Here is a 19,488-nt window from a genome sequence, read left to right on the forward strand (position 1 = left end):
GGAGGTAATTCAGTTCTCAAGCGTCTCTCACTATTTAATATGATCATGGCTGATCTCATCTTGGTCTCAACTCCACTCCACTTTTTTGTCCGCTCCTCAAAGTCTTTTAACCCTTTAAAAATCAATTTCTTCCTTCAATTTATTCAGTATCCCAGTGTCTACTGCACTCTGGGGTGGTGAATTCCAGATTCATGATCATTTGAGAGAAGTAATCCCTCTCATCTCTGTTTTAAATCTGCCACCATAGAGTCATAGAGATGTACAGCACAGAAACAGACCTTTGGTCCAACTTATCCATGCTGACCAGATATCCTAACCTAATCTAGTCCCATTTGCCAGCACTTGGCCTATATCCCTGTAAACCTTTTCCTATCATATACCCATCCAGATGCCTTTTAAACGTTGTAATTTTACCAACCTCCACCACTTCCTCTGACAGGTCATTCCATACATGCACCACCCTCTGTGTGAAAAAGTTGCCCCTTAGTTCCCTTTTATATCCTTTCCCTCTCACCCTAGACCTGTGCCCTCTCATTCTGGACTCCCCCACCCCAGGGAAAAGACCTTGTCTATTTATCCTATCCATTCCCCGCACCACTTATCCTAAAACTATTACTTCTCTTTTAGATTGCCCCACAGGGGGAAACATCAGCAATACATCTACTTTGTCAATCCCCTTTAGCATCTTATGTACTTCAATTTGATTTTCTCTCAACCTACCAGCAAGTATAGGCCTAAACTGCTGAAGCTCTCCATATTAGACAGTACATATTCGATCAGGAACATATGGCTGAGACAGCAGTGGAAACAGGTCTGACTGGATATATACTTAAAGAGAAAAATGTGGCAGTGCTATGGGAAATGAGCAAAGAAAGTAGAACTAATTAAATGGCTTTTTCATCAAGTCAACACCATCACTATGGGCTGAATGGCCTTCTTCCAAACGGTACGATTCTATGATTCTACCTGCTAGATTGTGTCAGTTTAGGTGGCCACATTGTTGCACTATTTGACTGCTGGATTCTATGAACAGGGCAGCACGGAGAAGCCATTTTAATCCCTCTAATCTATTCCATCATCCAGTTAGACCATGCTGACCTGTATCTTGACACTTAAAATCATAGAATCGCACAATGCAGAAGATGACCTTTGATCCATCAAATCTGTACCCCCAAAAATAGATTACTACATACACCTGTCCCACTTAACCTTAGCATCTACCCACCTCAGTTTGTAACCCTGATACTTTCACATCCATCTTGGAATAGACATTTCCATTGATCTTTCTTTGACCACTTTGTTTGGGGAAGAGTTAAAAATTTCCATTACCTTTTGTGTGAAAAAGTGCCTTGTGAGATCATCCCAAATGGCCCGGCTCTAATTTTAAAACTAAATGTTCTTGTAGAGGACTCCCTTCTGGAGGAAATAGTTTCTCACTATTTGCCCCAAACAACTCACTCAAGCATCTTAAACAGCTCAAGTAGATCATCCCTTAATCTGCTCTACTGAATAGAATACTAGGTTCATCTTTGAACATATAATTTAACCCTTTTAATCCCAGAATACTATAAAGATCCAGAGATAGCCTGATTACATTTCTGCTGTAGCATATTCTGGAGCTCGCATCCTGGTGCCTTCCCGCAGTCTCTGGCAGAATTCCTCATTAATCTGGACTCCGGGATAGGGAGAGACACCTGAAAGAAAACAAGAGGTCAGTAACATAATGGGAGGCTCACTGTTTTATCCAAGTCCTGTGCAGTAATTTCTGCTCACCCAGAGAAAAGATCTCCCATAGGAGGACCCCAAATGACCACACATCACTCTGAGTGGTGTAGACTTTATCGAAAATGCTCTCAGGAGCCATCCACTTGAGTGGGAGTCTAGCCTGTAACAAAATGTAAAAAATCAGACATTATAATACTTTGGTTGACATCTTAAGTTTGCTAAACTCCACTAACGTGCTTTACCAAAAGTCGATTACGAAAAGTTCAAACACTCCCAGGGCAAGTATAACATGGATTACATCCAGAGTAAAGTTCTTTCTGCACTGTCCTCCCAGGACAGGTATGGCACAGGTTAGATTCAGAGTGAAGCACTTGTGCCTGCCTTGGGATATGGGTCTTGTTGGCATGATTGGCATTTATTTACCATCACTAGTTGCCCTGAGCAGGTGGTGATGGACCTGTTTGAACTGCTGGTGATTTGATAACCTGAATCCCTGGCTAACCTACCACAGAGTAATTTAGAATCAATTTTATTGCCTGTCAGGAATGGATAAGGTTTCTTCCTTAAAGTACCAGTTGGGTTTGCTTTGAGTTGAATAGGAACGAGTTAAATTTGTTTTTCTAAACCAACAATCCCAAAGCTTCATGTTCAGTTTCATGAGATCACCTTTTTAATTCACGTATATTTAAAAAAATCTAATTCTCCAACAGCTGTAGGGAATTTGAACTCAGATTCTCTTGATTATTTATAGGTATTCTAATTGATCCTCCAAGTTGCCATCTACTATTCTGGTAGTTGTATGATAAATCGATAATCAGAACAGCAATGTCAATCATTTAGTCTACGCCAGGCTCAGACAACAGACAAGGAAGACCTCCAGTGGTGGAGGTCATTGAAAAACAGAGTCCCAAAGAGACCTGTTTCCCCAAACACAATACACGTACATTACATTGGAGAAGGAAGAGGCCATTCAGCTCCTTGAGCATGTTCTGTCACATAACTGAATCACTATTGGTCTGTATCATAGCCACATTTACCCATCTTTGATTTGTAACCCTCGGTGCCTTTCTGTGTATGTGGCACTCTCACCTTCATAGGGATTTTAATCATGTCTCATGAGAAGACATCAGTATGTGCCAAGAGGAGGAGGAAAGCCCCTTGGTATTACCATAATAGGATGGGAATCCATGCTATTAGTATTCTTCTGCACCTCAGAGAATGAGCTGCCTGGCCCTGTCAATGACTTTACTCAATAAATATTTAACCAACTCACTCAGGGCAACCTTTCTTCAAAAGAAAGTGTAATTGTTATTCTTATGCACCTTTTATACAAATTCTCACTAAAAAAAAATCTTAACAGTCAAAGTGAAAAATCTATATTGAAGCCCCAACATTGTTGTCGGGAGGAAACTTCTATCCCGAGGAGTGTGTGTCTCATTGGCAGCTCTAACTCCAATGTCCATAATGATGTCATACATGTAGGAGGGGGCCATTCAATTTAATCATAATCCTTTCTATATTTTAACTCCAGTTTTGTTCCCTAGTCCTTATATAACTTCAGGCTGAGCTACTTACGTTCCCTTTTCGCACGTAATCGGGATCCTTGTAGATGTCTCTGGCCAGGCCGAAATCGCAGATCTTCACCACGTTGTTTTCAGACAGGAGAATGTTGCGAGCTGCCAAGTCTCTGTGAATACACTGAACACAGGTTCCAGTCACTCAGCATGCAGCGAGCTACAGAGATTGAATTTTGCCCAGCCTGCCAGGTGGGGGCAGTGGTGGGGACAGGAAGGGAGGATGAGGAGGATGCTTGCTCAGGGCAAGAACCTGCATTCAGAGTCTTTTTACCTGGGGGGAGGCTGTTGCGCTGTCCCAATTTGTCTGCCAAGAACCTTGCTGTGAAAAATTAAACACTATAGAGGAGGCCAGGAAAGGGATTGATTGAACAGGCTGGGGATCTTTACTCCAGAAAAGAGGTCAAGAAATGACCCAATATTAATCCTTTTAAGATTATGATGGGATTTGATAGAGTAGACACAAAGAAAATGGTTCTACTTATGGAAATGCAAAAATAGAGGTCATAGTGTCAGACAATTGCCATTAGAGTCATACAGTCATACAAACCCTTTGGTCCAACCAGTCCATGCTGACCATAATCCCAAACTAATCTAGTCTGACTTGCCTGCTCCTGGCCTATATCCTTCCAAATCTTTTATATTCCTGTGTTTATAGAAGTGTTTTTTAAACATCATTACTGTGCCCACATCCATCACTTCCAAGTTCATTCCACATGTGAACCACCTTCACATGTAGAAAATGTGCACCTCATGTCTTTTTTAAATCCATTAGGAGTTACAGGAGAAACATCTTTACTCAGAGAGTGGTGAGAATGTGGAATACACCAGCACAAGGAGCAGTTGAGGGAGAAAGGAATAAAACGAATACACTGAAGGTTGGAGGTGACTTCATTGCCATGGAGTGCAGTGGAGGCTGGGACGTTGGGTGACTTCAAGGCAGAGATTGATAAATTTTTGATCTTGCAAAGAATTAAGGGCTACGGGGAGAGTGCGGGTAAGTGGCGTTGAAATGCCTATCAGCCATGATTGAATGGCGGAGTGGACACGATGGGCCGAATGGCCTTAATTCCACTCCTATGTCTTATAGTCTTATGGACTTGTGTCAAGCATAAACGTTGGCTCTGCTGGGTTAAATGGCTCACTGCCTTACAATTTTAAAGTGTGTTCATTACTCAAGCTTTTCAGCCTGATGTAGCTTTGTTTACTCAACTTTTCGCCAAGTCATTGATCGTGAACATCCATCAAAGGGTAGTGCAATGAAGACAATAACGGAAAGTAAACAAGGTTTGCATTTTTCGGCACAGGGAGGTGAACACTCTGCTGGATATTAAAATCACTTCCCTCTTTGGGGCAAGGTCACGGTGAGGTGAAATTCTGAGCTGCTTCTCTGCTCACTTGACGAACAGTCTAGGATCCCATCGCCGAGTGGGTGCTCAGTTGTGTAGCAGAGCAGAGTCCAGTGGATGGCAGTGTCTCTGGTGAGTCAATGAGGAGAGCTAAAGGGGCTTCCAATACTTGTAGGACTCGGACAAGACCAATGTTAGTAGGTATTGAAGATGGTGGTAAGCAGGCTGCTTTGTGCTGGACTGCGTTGAGCTTCTTGAGTGTTGCTGGAGCTGTACTGATCCAGATGAGTATTCCATTACACTCCTGACTTCTGCGTTGTAGTTGGTGGACAGACTTTGGGAAGTTGGAAGATAGTTATTCCCTCAAAGTAGATGGTCTCAGACAGAGACAGTACTTTCAAATTATTGTTGTCCTGAATGAGCAATGTTCTTCAACAAAAGCAAGTCAGATAGGCTGGAATTATTCCCCCTTCTGTATCTTCATGTGTTTTCTACAACTAACAGTAGGGGGCAATGAAGGGTTATGTAAAAGTCTCTTCTCTGTCTAAGCAAGTCAAACCACTAAGAAATTTGCAAATGCACACAACAGAAAGGACAGAAGGAAGGAAGGAATGATGGAAAGATTATGTTCAGTGCCTTTCATGGCCTCGAGGCATTTGAAAGTGCTAGACAGCCAATTAAACAGTTTTTGGTGTGAAGATCACTTGTAAAATGCCCCAAATAAAATCGATACTTGCTAGAAGAATGAGACCCAGCAGCACTGAGCTATACTGCTGGCTGCTGACTGTTCCTGCTCCTGATTACTTTTTCGTGAACCCTGCAGGAAGGGGCTTGTGCATTAATGTTGCACCTGCAATTATTCCTATAGCCTAATACTCAAACCATACAATATTAAAGCACAGTAGTATCTGGAGACCATTTGCCCATTCTGTCCATGCCAACTCATTGGTATTCTCTCTCTGCTCTTTTCCCATACACCTCAATCTTTCTTCAAGTATTTTTCTCATTTCCTTTGGAAATAGCTACAGATTAGTGTAGGCCAGGTAAGGTACCTGGGTGAAGTAACAGAACCTGGTCAATGTCCATAGAACCACGCTGACATCAACGACAAATTTGGAAACCTCACCTTTCTAGATGCCAGGAACTCCATCCCACGAGCAACTTGGAAGCTGTAGCAGATAAGGTCCACTAAGGTCAGAGGGCATTGCCAGAGGTCGTCAACTGTTAGAGGGAAAATAGAAGGTCTTGTCTTTATTTAGGCACATCCAGGAAGTTCAAGTCCAGGAGGACTAGGTCACAATGCTGAACACTGCCCAGCCCATACAGGAACAATATGGTTCTCTATTACAACACTGAGTTATCAATTTTACAAACCACCTTGCCACCTTCTCCTCATTTCCCTCAACCCCACTTCTTGGCCACCTCTCCATATCCCGCAACCCCACTCTCTCCCCATAATCCTCAAACCCACATCCCCACTTTCCTCTACTCTGCTTCCTGAATTCCTTCTCGTATCCTTCAACCCAGTATCTCGACCTTCTTTCCGTCTTCCTCAATCCCACTTACCAGGTTAAATTAATAGACTAGTAATCCAGAGACCCACAATAATAAATACTGAGTCCAACCACCCCCCACCCTCCTTAGCCGCTGGAATAATTCAAAGTCAAATTTACCTCAAATAAAATGCTTGTCTTATTATTACTGACCAGGAATCTGTTATTACAAAAACCATCTGGTTCATTATTACAGTTCGAGGAGGAAATCTATTATCCTGACGCACATAGTCTGGCCCACCTGAAACTTCAGATTCACACCAATATGGATTATTCTTAACTGCCCACTGGATTAGCCTAGCAACCTACTTGCTTGTAAGTGACTCACCAGCACTTACACAATGGTGATTAGGATACAAAATAAATGTTAGCCTTGCCAACTACCCACATTTTTCCCATGTTCCTCAAACACCTCTTCCATCAGAAACAAATCCAATTGTCACTTCACTCTGTTTATCTCACGTCCTGGTTACTTGACCACCCATTGGTTTGGAAAGTTTTCTCAATTTTTCCATTTTCATGAATTTTGGATTTGAGCCTTTCATAATAAGGAATGGTATCCCTGGGTAAGTCTTCTTTTAATTCATCTTCAAAGTTTTTGAACACAATTCTAATGCTTGATAATTTAAAACAGAGAGTCAGTGATTCTCACCTTCCACCAGCTCCTCAGGATGACAAAGGATTTTCTCCACAGCTGTTCGTTTACAGATTGCATTCTCACTGGGACATGCCTGACTCCTGTTGTCCAGTCCTTTCACTACTTCCACCATTGAGATCACCTGATTCCTCATTTTCGGAGCACGGTCCTGCAGCACAACAGTAACTTAGTCACACCTAGGGAGCTCTGGAACACAGAGTACCTCCACACTGTACCATCAAACATTCCTGGGATTAGGATTAGGAAGATGAGGAGACAAAACAGACCATTCAGCCCCTCAATCCTGTTCTGCTGCTGAATTAGAACATGGTCGATTCATACTTCAGCTTTGCTCCATGTTCCTCAAAAAGGGGGAATAGCAGTAAGGTCACTGGACTATGAATCCAGAGGCCCAGGTTAAGGCTGTGGGGACATGGGTCCCGCTGTAGCTGGTGGGATTTACACTTGGTTGATGAATCTGGAATTATAAGGTAGTTTCAGATAGATGACCATGAAATCATTGTTAATGGTTGTAAAAGGCCATCTGGTACACAGATGTCCATTAGGGAGGGAAATCTGTTGTCCTTACATGACTGTCTTACTCCAGTGATTACGACTGTTCTCCGAAGTGCTTGAGCAACCTTATTCAGCACAAGAACTGGAGAAATAATTCTGGCTTTGTCAATGATGTCCTAAATTACACAAGAGAGTAAAGGCAAAAGAAAATACCATTGCTTAATGGAGGATGGGAGATCCAAGAAAGCTAAGGGGTTTTGGGGTCTTGGTAAAGGATGAAGATGATGACTGGAAATTGGGCTTTTATTGGCACAGTGATGTTACAGGGAGATGGAGGGGAGAGCATGTGTAGTAACATTACCCTATACGGGATAAAATCTTCACGTTTGCTCCTCAAATAATTCGAAAGGTTTCCATATTTGCAGTATTCGACAATCACCATCAAAGGACCTGAAACGGTACAGAGTAAGTGGTGTCAATGTCACCCACAATACTGCAGTTTGCTTCTCAATCCTAGCATAATTTTGACAAATTTAGACATTTTAGGAGCCAAAAAGGATGATAAGAAGAACAGCTTATGAGCCTATTCCAAAACTCAATGAGATCATGGATGACCTGTGGCCTGACTCCTGAACCCTGATTAAAATTGAGTAACAGAAATCTATTAATCTCAATTCTAAAAGTAACAATTCATCTCGCATCAACTGCTGCCTGCAGAAACTGCTACCACCTGTTGTCTGTAGACATGTTTCCTAATTTGACCCCTGAGCTAGAACATAGAACAGTATAGCACAGGAACAGGCCTTTCGGCCCATGATGTTAGCCAAACATGATGCCAAGTTAAACAAACTCCTTCTGCCTGTTCTTGGTATATACGCCTCTATTCCTTGCATATTCATGTGCTTAGGTAAAAGTCCCTTAAACACCCCCTATCGTATCTGCCTCCACCACCACCCCTGGCAGTGTGTTCCGGATTCCTACTGCTCTCCGTGTTTAAAAAAAAAACTTGTCCTTCACATCTCCTTTGAAATTTCCCCCTCTCATCTGAAATGCATGCCCCCTAGTCGTAGACATTTCAATTCTGGGAAAATGATTAGATTCCAACCAGTCCACACCGACCCTCCAAACAATAATCCATCCAGACCCATTTCCCTCTGACCAGCGTACCTAACACTATGAGGAATTTAGCATGGTCAATTCACCTGACCTACGTATCTTTGTGACTGTAGGAGAAAACTGGAGGAAACCCACGCAGACACGGGGAGAATGTGCAAACTCCACACAGACAGTCACCTGAGTTGGAATCGAACCTGGGACTGTGACACGGCAGTGCTAACTTTTTGATTCTTTATCATAGACCCCCCAACTAACAGATATGATTCATCTTAATTAACCCTGTTTGTTCATCTTAATATGTTGAAAACTCTGAACAAATCATTGTTTTAAATTTTTAAATGTTAGTCAAAATAATCCTAGTTTGCATCCATCCTTGCAAATTTAACCCTTGGAGTTTAGATATAATTCAGGTAACTTTATGTTGTACTCCATTAAAGGCCACAATATCCTTCCCTGATGAAAACATTTTCATCACATGAATAGGTTTCAATGGAATGTTGTGGTATGAAGCAATATTTAAATGAATATATGATATTATTCCAGGTTCTCATCAGAAAAGGAAGCAAAGTTTTGATCTAGCTCACCAGAATTGGAAGGCAATAAATAATTTGTGAAGGAGTTGGATATAACTGGATCACACAGCCACTCATTACTAATAACAAAACCCCTGTTCAAATAAGATTCAATGTGAAGTCCAACAAACAATGATTATTGACTCCCTGAGAATAATTAGTAGATGCATTTAAGAGGATGTATCTTGAAACCTCAGCCATCATTAGCTGATGCTGTCAACCAGTTCTCACAATCCCAAGGCATAGATGGACAACCCATGATTAATCAGAAATGTTAAAGATAGCATCAAACTTAAAGAAAAAGCATTTCATTGTGAAAGAGGATTGGACAGAATAAAACAAATAGCGAAGAAATACCAAAAATTAATAAGGTGAGAAAAAAATAAAGTATGAGAAGAAGCGAGTCAAACAATTAGTTGGTGTTTCTATAAACATTCAAATAAAATGAGCAGCAGTCCTATAGAAGTGAGATTGGAGAATTAATAATGGAAAATAGGGGAAGATAAATTGAACAGGTACTTTGCATGAATCTTAATTGTAATGGATATAATTAACATCTCAGAAGCAGTGTTAACTCAGGAGGTGGGAGGAAGGGAAAAAAAAAATCAGGATAACTACAAACACCAGAGAAGTGGTACTGAGCAAAGTGTTGAAGATGTGGGCTGACAATGCCCATGATGCCCAACATCCTGGTAAATCTTTTCTGAACCCTCTCCAGTTTAATAATATCGTTCATATAACGGGGTGAACAGATGTTGACACAGTACTCCAGAAGAGGCTTCACCAAAGTTCCGGACAATCTCAACATGACGTACCACCTCCTACACTCAGTGGTCTGAGCAACGACACTTTTGACAATAATTCTGACATTATAGAAACACTGGTCGATTGTTTTACACAGTGAGTTTTTGGAAGGGTGCTTGGTCTTGTTATGTGAGATTAAATAATTCACTTCTCCATCAGTAAAATCACACATCCAACCTCTCTCTTTCTTACACACACACACACACACACACATTTGCAGCAATGCAAACTCCTACTTTCTTGCAAGCAAGCAATCAAGTGGTGGGTTAAAAAGAGCAGGCCAATTATCCTCTGGCAACACAATACCACACAATTTTCCGTACTCACAGGTATTAACCTGATGAGGATTTGAGGCAGAAGGGATGGTAGTGCCAAAACCTATGTAAGGAAAGAGGATATTATTGACAGTGATGGAGCTGGGGGGGGGGGGCAAAGGTGAGGGTGGTGGCGAAAGACCTGAGTCTTAGTGGAGGGTGGGAGTCACAGTGAGAGACTTGTAACAGCACTACAGAAGCTGTTTAGTTCATGAAGTTTTTCAAGTACTTTTCCCCTGGGTTTTTCAAGACAGAACTGTGGCATAGTTAGGCTAAACCCATGATTTAAAGCAAAAACAGAATGTTGAAGAACCAGAGCAAGTCTGGCAGCATCTGGAGAGGACAAAACATAGTTCTAGTTTCAAGTCCTGTGACCTTTTGTCAGAACTCAGGTTCTTTTGGACTGTTCACAGGTGATGTCAGAAAGCATTTTTCACACAAAAATCTGGAACTCTCTTCCTCAAAAATTGTGAAGTTAATGGAAAATCTGGTGCCATCTTGGGTGTAAAATTATGATGTAATCATCAACTGAACCAGACCAGTTGGTAATGTGCTGATGAATTTGGATGAATTTTTCTATGTTGAAATTACAGGGAATGCCTAATTTATTATACCAAGTACAACAAGCATTTATGTAACAGCTTTAATGTCATAAAATAGCCCAAGGCACTTGACAGGAGCATTAATCAAACAGATTTGGCATAAGGTGACATTACGGCAGGTGCCTGAAAACCCAATATCTAAGTAACAGGAAGTGTCTTAAAGATGAAGAGTGGGATAGCGAGGCAGAGAGGTTCAGGGAAGCAATTTCAGAATTTTTGCCTTGGGAGTCCAAGGCATGGCCAAGTGATTAAAATCAGGGATGTGCAAGATGTCAGGATTACAGGAGCAGAGATAGCTCAGAGCTTGTAGCATTATTTCTGAAATAGAGGAGGTGGCAAGAGGAAACTAAGTACATCCGAGAATTTAAAAAAACCCATGTGTTGCTGGACTGGAAGCTAATGTGGGTCAGTAAGCCCAGCCTGATTGTTAACAGGGCAGGGGTGAACAATGTGAAGAAATGCAGCTGGATGTATGTCACGCCCCCATTGACAGGTCACACTCGCTAACACAATGGCTCCTCATGTCACTGCTTACCATTTGCTTTGGTGCAGGCTCCCAGGAGATTGACAACATTGAGGTGGTTTCCAATGTGAATGAGAATCTTCAGTTCTGACATCAGTGCCTTGTGTTCATTTGCTGTGGCTCCATCTAGACAACAGAGAGTTCATATCCGTATTAACCTGAAAATGTACCAGCACTACCCTCCACAGAGAATTTCCACCTACTGCTTCCCACTCTGCTATTTATCATGCTATGTTCAGTCTATGATCAATACTGTGGCCATGACATTACTGGGAATTCTGTGGTAAGTAACTCACCTCCTAAATATTAACTCCACAAAGTCTATTCACCACCTACAAGGAATAAGTCAGGACTGTGATGAAATACTCCACATTTGTCTGGATAATCACAATTCCAATAACATGCAAGAGGCTGGACACCATCTAGGTCCAAGCAGCCTATTTGACTGGCACCACATCCATCACCTAAAACATTCACTCCCTCCACCACTGTGTTAGCAGCACTGTGTACCATCTACAAGATGCAATCCAGGAACTCGGCAAGGCCCCTTGCCAGCACCTTCCAAATATGCAACCTCTACCACCCAGAAGGACAAGGACAGCAGATTCATGGTGTGATGAAACTGCTCCTTTAACAGGGTTGTGCTGTCCTCGGCTTTTTTCCAGAGAAGTCATAAATGACACAGATTCTGAAAAATCTGAAGGTGAAGAATCTTTTAGGACCAATTTGATAACAGCTACCAGATACTGCCTCAGGTAGAAGGTTTTCAAGTTTTAAACAAGCAACAATTGTACAATGAAAGGGAGTGGTCAGTTCTCCCAGCTCAGCTTTTCTCTGGTTTGGTTTATGTTTAGCAGTAATGTGAAGAAAGGCTGCTGGATCCACAGAAGCAGGTCCATGCTGGTACTCTCTCTCTGACTTCAATCCTGTAAGATCCTGTGTTTGATTTTTCCTTTTGTGTCAAGGGGTGGTTATGGGAATTGTTGCAAGTATTTGAAACAGCATCATTAAGTTGGGTCTGTTGGGTTTTCAGTTAGGATAGGTTATTCAGTATTCTGTTTTCGTTATTTGTGTTTCATTTAGTAATCTTGTAAATAAATTCTGTTTTGTTTAAAACAAAGTGGTTTGACCAGCTGCATCCTTCCTGGAATGTTCATTTACACCTGCTTAAAACAATGAGCAAAGTTAGAGTCTGGGCTACCTTCTTGAAATGTTTTGAGGGGTCTGGCCTGCTCCATAACACTGGGACTATCATTACCTGCAAATTCTCCTCCGAGCCACACATCATCGTGACTTGGAAATGTACTGCCATTCCTTCACTGTCACGGTGTCAAAGCATGACCCTTCCCTAACAGAACTGTGTGTCTGTACATCATGTGGAGTACAGTCATTATTGATGGTGACTTCTAAGGACAGTTTTTGATGGACAAGGTATGCTGACCTGGGCTGTGACACCCAAATTCTGAGAATAAGGATAGAAAATAGAACTCCCAGTAGTATTTATCTATATAAATTCTGATTCCAATTCTGCAAATATGAAATTCTATTCACCAGCTGTTCTTTTTTGAGCAAAGGTGAAGACCTGACTTTCCCACAGACTGGATTAACTCATCCAGCCACTAAAGGCAGTGGAATGTCTATTCTCTGCTATTTCTATTTGACTGGGTTGGCACAGTTGCTCAGTGGTTACCACTGCTGCCTCACAGCGCCAGACACCCAGGTTTGATTCCAGCCTCGGGCAACTGTCTGTGTGGAGTTTGCACATTCTCCCTGTGTCTGTGTGAGTTTCCTCTGGCTGCTCTAGTTTCCTCCCATAGCGCAAAGATGTGCAGGTTAGATTGAGTGGCCATGGGAGATTATCCATAATGTCCAGCGATGTGCAGGCTAGGTAGATTAGCCACGGGAAGCACAGGGTCACAGGGTTAGGGTAGGGGAGTGGGTCTGGGTGGGATGCTGTTTGGAGGGATGGTGTAGACTGTTTAGGCTGAATGGCCTGCTTCCACACTATAGGGATTCTATAGTGAACGTGTTAAAATGTTAACAATGGTCTCTAAAAATTATTTACATTCAAGGTGTGGGTGTCACTAGCAAGACCTGCAATTATTACCCATCCTTCACTGCTAGCGGGGAAGTTGAAAGTGCAGGAAATCTGAAACAAACACAGAATACCGGAGAAGCTGAAGGGGTTGGGCAGCATCTGTGGAGAGAAATAAAGTTAACATTTCCAGTGTGGTGCAACTTCTTCAGAACCCCTGAAGACGTTTTTGAAGAAGAATCACACCAGACTCAAACATCAATTCTGTTTTTCTCTCTACAGATGCTGCGAGACCTGCTGAGCTTCTCCAGTATTTGCCGTGTGTGTTTTAGATATAGATGTAAGAGTCTTGTGAAGTAACTTCAGAGAGTGTTGACTCAGATTGGGGAAAGGCAGCAGGATTCCTTCCTTAAAGAACATTAGCTGGCAGGTGGGGTTGAGAGGTGCGGGGAAAAGGTGGATAAGCAGATTGAGCAATATGTTGAGGAGCTGGGTAGGTACAGTTGAGGGGTTAGAATATTGCGTGCAATTCTGGTCTCCTTCCTATCAGAAGGATGTTGTGAAACCTGAAAGAGTTCTGAAAAGGTTTACAAGAATATTGTCAGGGTTGGAGGATTTGAGCTATCGGGAGATGCTGAATAGACTGGGGCTGTGGGGCTGTTTTCCCTGGAGTGTCAAAGGCTGAGGGGTGACCTTATAGAGGTTTAAAATCATGAGGGGCAGGGATAGGATAAATAGACAAGGTCTTTGCCCTGGGGTGGGGAGTCTAGAACTAGAGGGCATAGGTTTAGGGTGAAAGGGGAAAGATAAAAAAGAAACCTAAGGGGCAACGTTTTCATGCAGAGGGTGATACGTGTATGGAATGAGCTGCCAGAGGAAGTGGTGGAGGCCGGTACAATTACAACATTTAAAAGGCATTTGGATGAGTATACAAATAGGAAAGATTTAGAGGAATTTGGGGCAAATACTGGAAAATGGGACTAGATTGGGTTGGGATATCTGGTCGGCATGGATGAGTTGGACCAAAGGATCTGTTTCTGTGCTGTACATCTCTATGACTCTGTGACATGGTGAAGTTTTGTGTTTCTTGCACAAGAACACCCAGTTACCTCTGAACTGCAATTTCTGAAATTGCTCTCCATTTAATTAACAGTCTGCCTTTTGATACTAACTATCAAAGTACGTAACTTCACTCTTTCCCTCATTATATTCCATCTAGAGTCATAGAATCATAGAGTCATACAGCATGGAAGGAGACCCTTTGGTCCAACTCATCCAGGGTCCTCTAGCAGAGATATTTGTATCATCGACAGTCATGGATGAGATGTCAGAAGACGGAAAAGCGGCTAATGTTGTGCCTTTGTTTAGGAAAGAGTGCAAGGAAAAGTCAGAAGTTACAGCCTGGTGAGTCTGACACTAGTGGTGGGCAAGTTGTTGGTGCAGTTTCTGAGAGACTGGATCTACTTGCATTTGGAAAGGCAAGGACTGATTAGAGATAGTCAGCATGGCTTTGTGTGTTGGAAATTATGTTTGACAAACTTGTTGAGTTTTTTTTGAAGAGGTGACCAAGAAGATAAATGAAGACAGAGTGTCAGATGTTGTCCACATGGACTTTAGCCAATCCTTCAACAAGGTTCCACAAGGTAGACTGGTTAGTAAGTTTAGATCACATGGGATCCATGGACAGCTAGCCAATTGGATTCAAAATTGGCTTGACAGTAGGAGACAGAGGATGGTGGTAGAGGGTTGTAGTTCAGACTGGAGGCCTGTGACCAGTGGTGTGAGACAAGGATCCACTGTTTGTCATTTAGATAAGAGATTTGAATGAGAATATAGGAGGCATGGTTAGTAAGTTTGTGAATGACGTCAAAATTAGTGTTATAGTGGACAGTGAAGAAGGTTGGTAAAGAATACAATCGAATCTTGATCAAGTGGGCCAATGGTCCTTGACTCTGGCACCAGGGAGGCAACAAACCATCCTGGAATTTCACCTGCAGCTGCAGAAATGCCTGTATGTGCCCCTGACTAGAGAGTCCTCTATGACAATTACTTGCTTGGACTTTGCCGTATCCTACTTCACCCATTCGTAGTGCCAAAGACCTGGCTGCTGCTGCTGCTATTTTCCACTGAGAGGTTCATCCCAACAGCATCCAAAACAGTAGACTTATTTGAGAGGATGATAACCAAAGTCAAAAAGAACGGTGCTGGAAAAGCACAGCAGGTCAGGCAGCATCCAAGGTGCATGGGAGTCGACGTTTTGAGCATCAGGATAGCCAAGGAGACTCCTGCACTATCTGACTATCTCTCCTGGTGGTCATCCATCCACGTGACTGTACCTGTGGTCTGTCCACCCACCTGAAGCTACTATCTATCTGACAAGGTTTTGCCCAGTCACGTAACCTGTCTATATCCCTTTGCAGACACTTTGTGTCATCCTCATCAACTCCCTTCCCATTTTTTTGTGCCATCTGCAAATTAGGCTCTCGTACAATCACTTCCTCATCTAAATCATCAATATATATTGTGAATAATTGTGGCTCCTGAACTGATCCCTGCAGCACTCCAGCAGTTATAGGTTACCATCCTGAAAAACATCCCTTATCCCCACTCTCTGTCTTCTTTCATGAGCCAATCTTCTATCCATGCTAACATACTGTTTCCAACACCATGGGCTTCTATCTTGTTAAATAGCCTAATGTGACACCTTCACAAACATCTTCTGAAAATTCAAATGTATGACATCCATAACTTCCCCTTTAGAATCAGGACAGTATGGAATCAGGCCATTCGGTCCATCAAGTCCACACTGTCCATCTGAAGAGCTAACCCACCCAGCCTACACAACATTTGACACTATGGACAATTTACCATCACCAATCCACCTGACCTGCTCATCCTTGGATTGTAGGAAAGAACCAAAACACCAGGAAGAAACTCACACAGACACAGGGAGAATGTCTGTGTGGAGTTTGCACAGTCTTCCAAGGGTGGAATCGAACCCAGGTCCCTGGTGCTGTGAGGCAGCAGTGCTAACCACTGAGCCACCAAATTACCAATCCTGCTTGTTACCTCCTCAAAGAATTCTAATAAATTTGTCAGGAGTGATTGTCCCTTCATGAAGCCATACTGACTCTGCTTGATCACATTCTGTATTCTAAATGCACTGCTCTGACAATCTTTATAATGGGCTGTAACATTTTCTCAATAACAGACATCAAGCTAACTGGCCTACAATTATCTCTTTTTGTCTCCATCCCTTTTTAACAAAAGATGTTAAATTGGCAGTTTTCGAATCCTCTGGGACTTGTTCAGAATCTAAGTATACTTGGAAGATTAAGGGTATTCACTATCTCTGTGGCTACTTCCTTTAATGTCGGAGGATGAAACTCATTCGTGACTGGAATCAATTTTTGCTAAGCTCTTATGAAATATCAGCTGAAATGTCTGTCACCGATTTTCCCCTTAGTCTGTTTTCTCCCACTTTGAATAACTCTCTCTTCATACCTCTTAATTGCTTGCTTTTAAGTTAAGGATACGGGCTTGAGATTTGATTTGCTGTCCTGCAAACTAAATTTTAAATTCTGTCATTGTGTGAAGACTACATCCTGCAGGATCATTAACTCTGAGATTTCTTAGTGACCACACCTCATTATACTTTCCTAGATCTAAAGTAGCCTGTTGCCAGATAGATTCTGCAACACAGTGCTCTAAGAAATCCCTGATGCACCCCACAAATCCATCTTCCATGTTACCCTTGCTCATTTGGGTGGCATGGGTGGCTCAGTGGTTTGTACTGTTGCCTCACAGTGCCAGGAACCTGGGTTCAATTCCCACCTCGGGTGACTCTCTGTGTGGAGTTTGCACATTCTCCCCATGTCTCCTCCGATGCTCTGGTTTCCTCCCACAATCCAAAGACGGGCTATGCTAAATTGCCCATAATGTTCATGGATGTGCAGGTTGGGTGCATTAGTCTGGGGTGAATGTAGAGTAGTAGGGAAATCGGTCTGGGTGGGTTATTCTTCGGAGAGTCAGTGTGGACTTGTTGGGCTGAAGGTCCTGCTTCCACACTGTAGGGATTCTACCTGAGTTATCAAATTTGCTTTAACCCGAGTTCTGTGACATACTAATGTCCAGTGACATTACCATCACTTCACCGTCTTCCCCAACAGAAGTATCCTCAGAAGTCTGCCCTACTTGTGAAGTGCGGTCTTACCTTTCAACATTTTCACAGCTACGGTCTTACAGCTGCTGCTTTTGTCAATGCCGAAAGCGGAGGCTTCCACAACTTTTCCAAATGCCCCATGACCCAGAGTTTTGCCTAAAAGCACACAGTGGGAATCGAGGATTTAGCGGCATGTTAATTACGTAAAAACAACTTGTCTGCAGGAGCTGAGAGGACCTCACCAAGCCGTAGCCTATCCCGAGGGAACTCCCACTTGCTGGAATCATAGGGCAGGTACTCGCACTGCTCATCCAATGGAATCTCATCTGGATCCATGATTATCGACAAGTATCCGGTTTTGATATCAGCTGGACTAGTCTGGAACAGAGACCAGCACGTTAGATTCTTAGCTGTTACAATGCACAAAAAATTTCTTCACCATTGAAGTTGCTGATAAAAATTTGGAGGTCCGGCTCCCCCAACGTCACCGTGAGATTAACCACAGAATGTAGGGCAGCTTTTGCACCTTGGGATCATCACATACATTAACATGGAATTTATGCTTATTTATGCACAGCAGAATCCCAGGGCAGTGTCCAGGAACAAGGAACTCTGTAAGGTTGAAGTAAATCTTTAACTCATGTGCAACCTGAGAGGTTTCACTGCTTCTGTATTCTTTTGTGGGATGTGGATATCACGGGTGGGCCATCATGTGTTGTTGCCCATCCTAATTACCCTTGAATCAAATGGCCTGCTGGTCCATTTCACAGAGTAATTGAGAGTCAACCATGTTATTGTAGTTCTGAAGTCACGTCCAGGCAGGATCAGGTAGACGTGGCCTAGTGAATTTGATAGCTTTTTACCAATATTCAGGCACACAATGCATATTACAGATTTTATTAACTGCATTCCCCCCCAACTGCTACAGTGGGATTTGAATCCTTGTTGCCAGAGTGTTAACCTGGGCCTCTTGATTACTGGCTCAGTAACATTACCAGTAAGCCACCATCTACCACCCTGGGAGGGTTCAAGCCTGGCTCCAAACACTCCTACTGACTGGAGACTGGACTAAGGTCTCCATAAACTGGCTATCATACAGTAAGGGTTGGCAATTGGACGAGTCGATTGCTAGCCCAGGGATAGTGGTTCTGCCTTCGAGTGAGAACAGTAGGGTTCGGACTCCACTGCATTCAGCCTAATGTAGTGGCTCTGAATATTGGGTTAATATCCAGTAAGAGCACTCATGGTTAACAGGTACAGGTGGTTTCCCCCTCTCCTTGGTTAGGGTTTGGGGTCATGGTTTCACTGAAGAGTCTGTAATATTGATGAATGGTGTTCAAAGAGATTATTTATTCGACTCAATCGAGAGAGGTTACGAGAGCCTAAGCTGTTGGTATGAAAGCATTCTTGTTTAAACTCCTGCTCATTGTTACACTCCTAAGCTTAGCATGAGACCGAATGCAGAATCATCATCTGTTGTCATGTGATCTCTTACATCACAAATTACGTAAGCTGCCAATTAACATATTTGACTATGAACCCTTTATCCTCAGCTGAAGGACAAAGGAGGGAAACACCAGGGAATTCCTCCCATTCATTTGAGACCTGGCCTGACAGCAGAACAGAGCAGGTGGAATATGTTAATCTAGCAAAGAATCTGGCAGATTATAGGAACAGATGATTTGGTATCAGTTAAACAGTAAACCCACAATTAAATAGTTAGTGAACCTTATGGTACATTGTTCATAATAAACAGTGGCATTGTGAAAACATCCAGCCTACAGCAGGAATCTGAACTTCTGCAATCTGAAGAATGACAGACTTTCCGACAGATAGATAAGGGTAGGTTTCCCCATCACCCACATTCAGGAGGTACAGGGTGGTTGGTACTGTCACATGGAGGGACAGAGGTGACTGCCGTGGGAGGTGTTTGGGTAACTTGAGATAAAATCAAGATTCCTTCCTCACAAAACCATTAATGTTTCAATTCAATCATTTGTCATCAC

General features: G+C 42.6%; 1 protein-coding gene across 3 annotated transcripts in view; it reads right to left on the minus strand.

The window, feature by feature from the left end:
- flt4 (fms related receptor tyrosine kinase 4) overlaps positions 1-19,488 on the minus strand; it is a 238,905-nt gene that overhangs the window by 9,796 nt on the left and 209,621 nt on the right. For 2 of the 3 annotated variants that reach the window (XM_072590357.1, XM_072590356.1), the window contains exons 17-25: positions 17,725-17,860; positions 17,534-17,638; positions 11,298-11,411; positions 7,716-7,804; positions 6,854-7,007; positions 5,775-5,869; positions 3,301-3,423; positions 1,774-1,885; positions 1,595-1,694 (exon numbers count right to left, since the gene is read on the minus strand). In XM_072590357.1, the coding sequence (XP_072446458.1) occupies positions 1,595-1,694; positions 1,774-1,885; positions 3,301-3,423; positions 5,775-5,869; positions 6,854-7,007; positions 7,716-7,804; positions 11,298-11,411; positions 17,534-17,638; positions 17,725-17,860 (1,028 nt within the window). Of the gene's footprint in view, positions 1-1,590; positions 1,695-1,773; positions 1,886-3,300; positions 3,424-5,774; positions 5,870-6,853; positions 7,008-7,715; positions 7,805-11,297; positions 11,412-17,533; positions 17,639-17,724; positions 17,861-19,488 lie in introns of those variants that run through there. The other variant, XM_072590358.1, reaches the window with a different exon arrangement.

This window comes from Chiloscyllium punctatum, chromosome 20 (assembly GCF_047496795.1).
Source record: "Chiloscyllium punctatum isolate Juve2018m chromosome 20, sChiPun1.3, whole genome shotgun sequence".
NCBI lineage: Eukaryota > Metazoa > Chordata > Chondrichthyes > Orectolobiformes > Hemiscylliidae > Chiloscyllium > Chiloscyllium punctatum.